At 44.7% G+C, this 2500-nt stretch overlaps 1 protein-coding gene across 8 annotated transcripts in view; it reads left to right on the top strand.

Annotated features, from left to right (window-relative positions):
- The window catches only part of LOC147020337 (nuclear receptor coactivator 1-like), a 99419-nt gene extending 97549 nt beyond the window's left edge, over positions 1 to 1870 (top strand). For 7 of the 8 annotated variants that reach the window (XM_085895641.1, XM_085895646.1, XM_085895648.1 and 4 more), the window contains one exon: positions 1 to 1870. This exon is cut by the window's left edge. Coding sequence is in view for 1 of the 8 variants with exons in the window: in XM_085895645.1 (XP_085751771.1) it covers positions 1734 to 1737 (4 nt within the window). In the remaining 7 variants the exon portion in view is untranslated. The other variant, XM_085895645.1, reaches the window with a different exon arrangement.
- The last annotated feature ends 630 nt before the right edge of the window (positions 1871 to 2500 follow it).

Here is a 2500-nt window from a genome sequence, read left to right as displayed (position 1 = left end):
GACGGGTCGCCACTCCGACACAGGATATCAGCAAGCTGGCACTCATTTTGCCAACCTCAGAAGGATGACAGGCAGAGTCAACCCCACCTGGTATTAATTCAACAGCCAAGTGTGATTTGAACTCAGGATCCTAGGATCCCAAGCCTACCACCCTAACCATCAAGTCAACACGAGGCATAGATAGGAATTGTCCTATTAAAATTCAATTTACATTTCTGCTCCTTCAGCCAATGCAGTGAATAGATTTTTCAGAAAGTCCATCAACAGTTTGTGAAGTAGTATGGCCCTGTCGGGTGACTGCATCCCTGAGTGGTTTTCATTAAGTTCAGCATCCCAGAAAGACATAGCGCGTGTATCACTTCTGTTGTGCAGAGTGGCTCGGTCCGTAACAAAACCGCTTTGCTCTATTCTCAGAGCTTCGTCTAGTCTGGGAAGGCCTGAGGTCAAATTCTCCACGAACTCTCGACTCTTCAATAGTTTAGACCATAAACTGTATCATGTTGTATTTTCTTTATCAAAAGGGTCAGATTGTCAGATCATGAACCATGCTTTAAAAAGAGCGTCAGTTCTGCCGAAGCAGTTTCTATGGCTCGCTTTATAATTCTGGATGGGTTTCTACTCCAACACAGGAAGTCAGTGCAGAAATGTGGAATTTGGCCGGGTAGCTCGCCTACTCTCCGTGAAGGACACCATGGGATCTTTAATGTCCACCAACTAATGCTGGCAGATGGGACACCAGTTTACCATCCACCAACTTATGCCGGCTCAGGAATTCCCATTTAATGTCCATCCGATGCATGGCACACACATTGATGAATCGCCCTGCCTGTGAAACGTGAGGTCGAGCTTCAAATCCAGCCGAAACAGCTTAGAAGTGAGTGTGCGTATCTCCAGGCCATCCTGCCAGTCCTTGGTTGTGTTGCTGCAGAAAAATGGGTGTCTTGGTCATTTTATATTCATTGGAGATGTCCACCTGCTTGGTTGAATGCATGTCAAAAGACTTTCAACATTATTGGGACATCAAATGAAAATCTGCAATTCTTCCCATCCTTGAGATTGGAGTTCAGGGTCTTCTCCAACAGGACTGGGTATCTCCGTAATTAGTAGAGATGAGTTGTTGGAGATGTCTGAATTTACCTCCAAGACCTGCTGTGATGGTTATAGTCCTTTTTTATGGGAAGTACACACTGTTGAGACTCGTGGAGGATCTAGTCCTGATTGAGTTCGTGATTTTTCACTTTTATTCTCATTCTATTTGAGTCTTACTTGCAAATTATCATGCGGCTGCATGGAGTTTTGAGGTCAAGAAGAAGCAACGATAGGTGTTGTCACAAAACAACGTTGTGACCTGTTGTGCCAGAAGTTTCTTCGGTAGCCCCTATTGTCCAATAGAGTGCACATGCCATGTGTGCAAGGGGGGAAAAAACACCACTTCCTGCAGTATAGGTGTGCACCTGGCTCACTGCTACAGTGATGTCACAATGGGCAATTCATTACACTGAACAACAAATTTCAAAAAATATTTTTTAGTGGAGATGTGTAAAGTGATTAAGACTAATTTGGGTACGCTGATTTCAAAAATCATAACCGTTTTGCTGTATCACGTCAGGATTTTCAGGAACAGAAATATTCCCATTGCCTATAAGTCAGGATTTCAATGAAATTTACATATGTCTTTAACATGTCTATTTCGTACAATTGTTGTTAACTTGTGTTATATTTCTTTCTTTCAGATAAAGATGAGTAGGCGTTCCTGTACCAATCATCCTGACAACTTCTGTTATGTCTGTGGTCGGTATACCAAAAAAGATCAACAGCGAAGTATATCTACAGCAGTGAAAATGAAGGCCGCCTACTTTCACTACTTCGGGTGTAAGGTGGGGGACCAAGAACAGAGCTGGGCACCACACATCTGCTGCACAAGCTGTCACACAACCTTGACTCAGTGGTTGGTGGGCAAGCGCGCGAGCATGCCATTTGCGGTGCCCATGATATGTCGTGAGCCGCAGAATCATCATGATGATTGTTATTTCTGCTGCACAAGCATCGCCGGCTTCAACAAGAAGAATAAAGGTCACATCAAGTACGCTGACTGCGTCTCTGCTCGTAAACCTGTGCCTCATGATGACGAGAATCCAGTTCCAACACCTCCAGCTGATCAGAACATAGCTGTAAGCAGTGGTGAAGAGGATGGTGATGATGAACCTTTTGAACCCGACACTCAAGAATCACACCTTCTGAACCAGGGAGACTTAAATGATCTTGTAAGAGATCTCTCGCTGTCAAAGGCGAAGGCAGAGCTGCTTGGATCAAGGCTGCAGCAGTGGAATCTACTTGAACCTAACACCAAGATATCCTTGTTCAGAGCACGTCACAGAGACATGGCTGAGTTCTTTGAGATGGAAGACACGATGACATTCTGCAGTGACATCAACGGTCTGTTGAAAGAACTTGGGTGTGATCACGATCCTGCAGACTGGCGCCTCTTCATCAACTCGGG

Source organism: Eptatretus burgeri, chromosome 9 (assembly GCF_056783735.1).
Source record: "Eptatretus burgeri isolate ZD-2024b chromosome 9, Ebu_testis_v1, whole genome shotgun sequence".
In the NCBI taxonomy this organism is placed as follows: domain Eukaryota; kingdom Metazoa; phylum Chordata; class Myxini; order Myxiniformes; family Myxinidae; genus Eptatretus; species Eptatretus burgeri.
The sequence above is the reverse complement of the archived record's forward strand: the minus strand, read 5'-3'. Positions and strand labels throughout refer to the sequence as shown.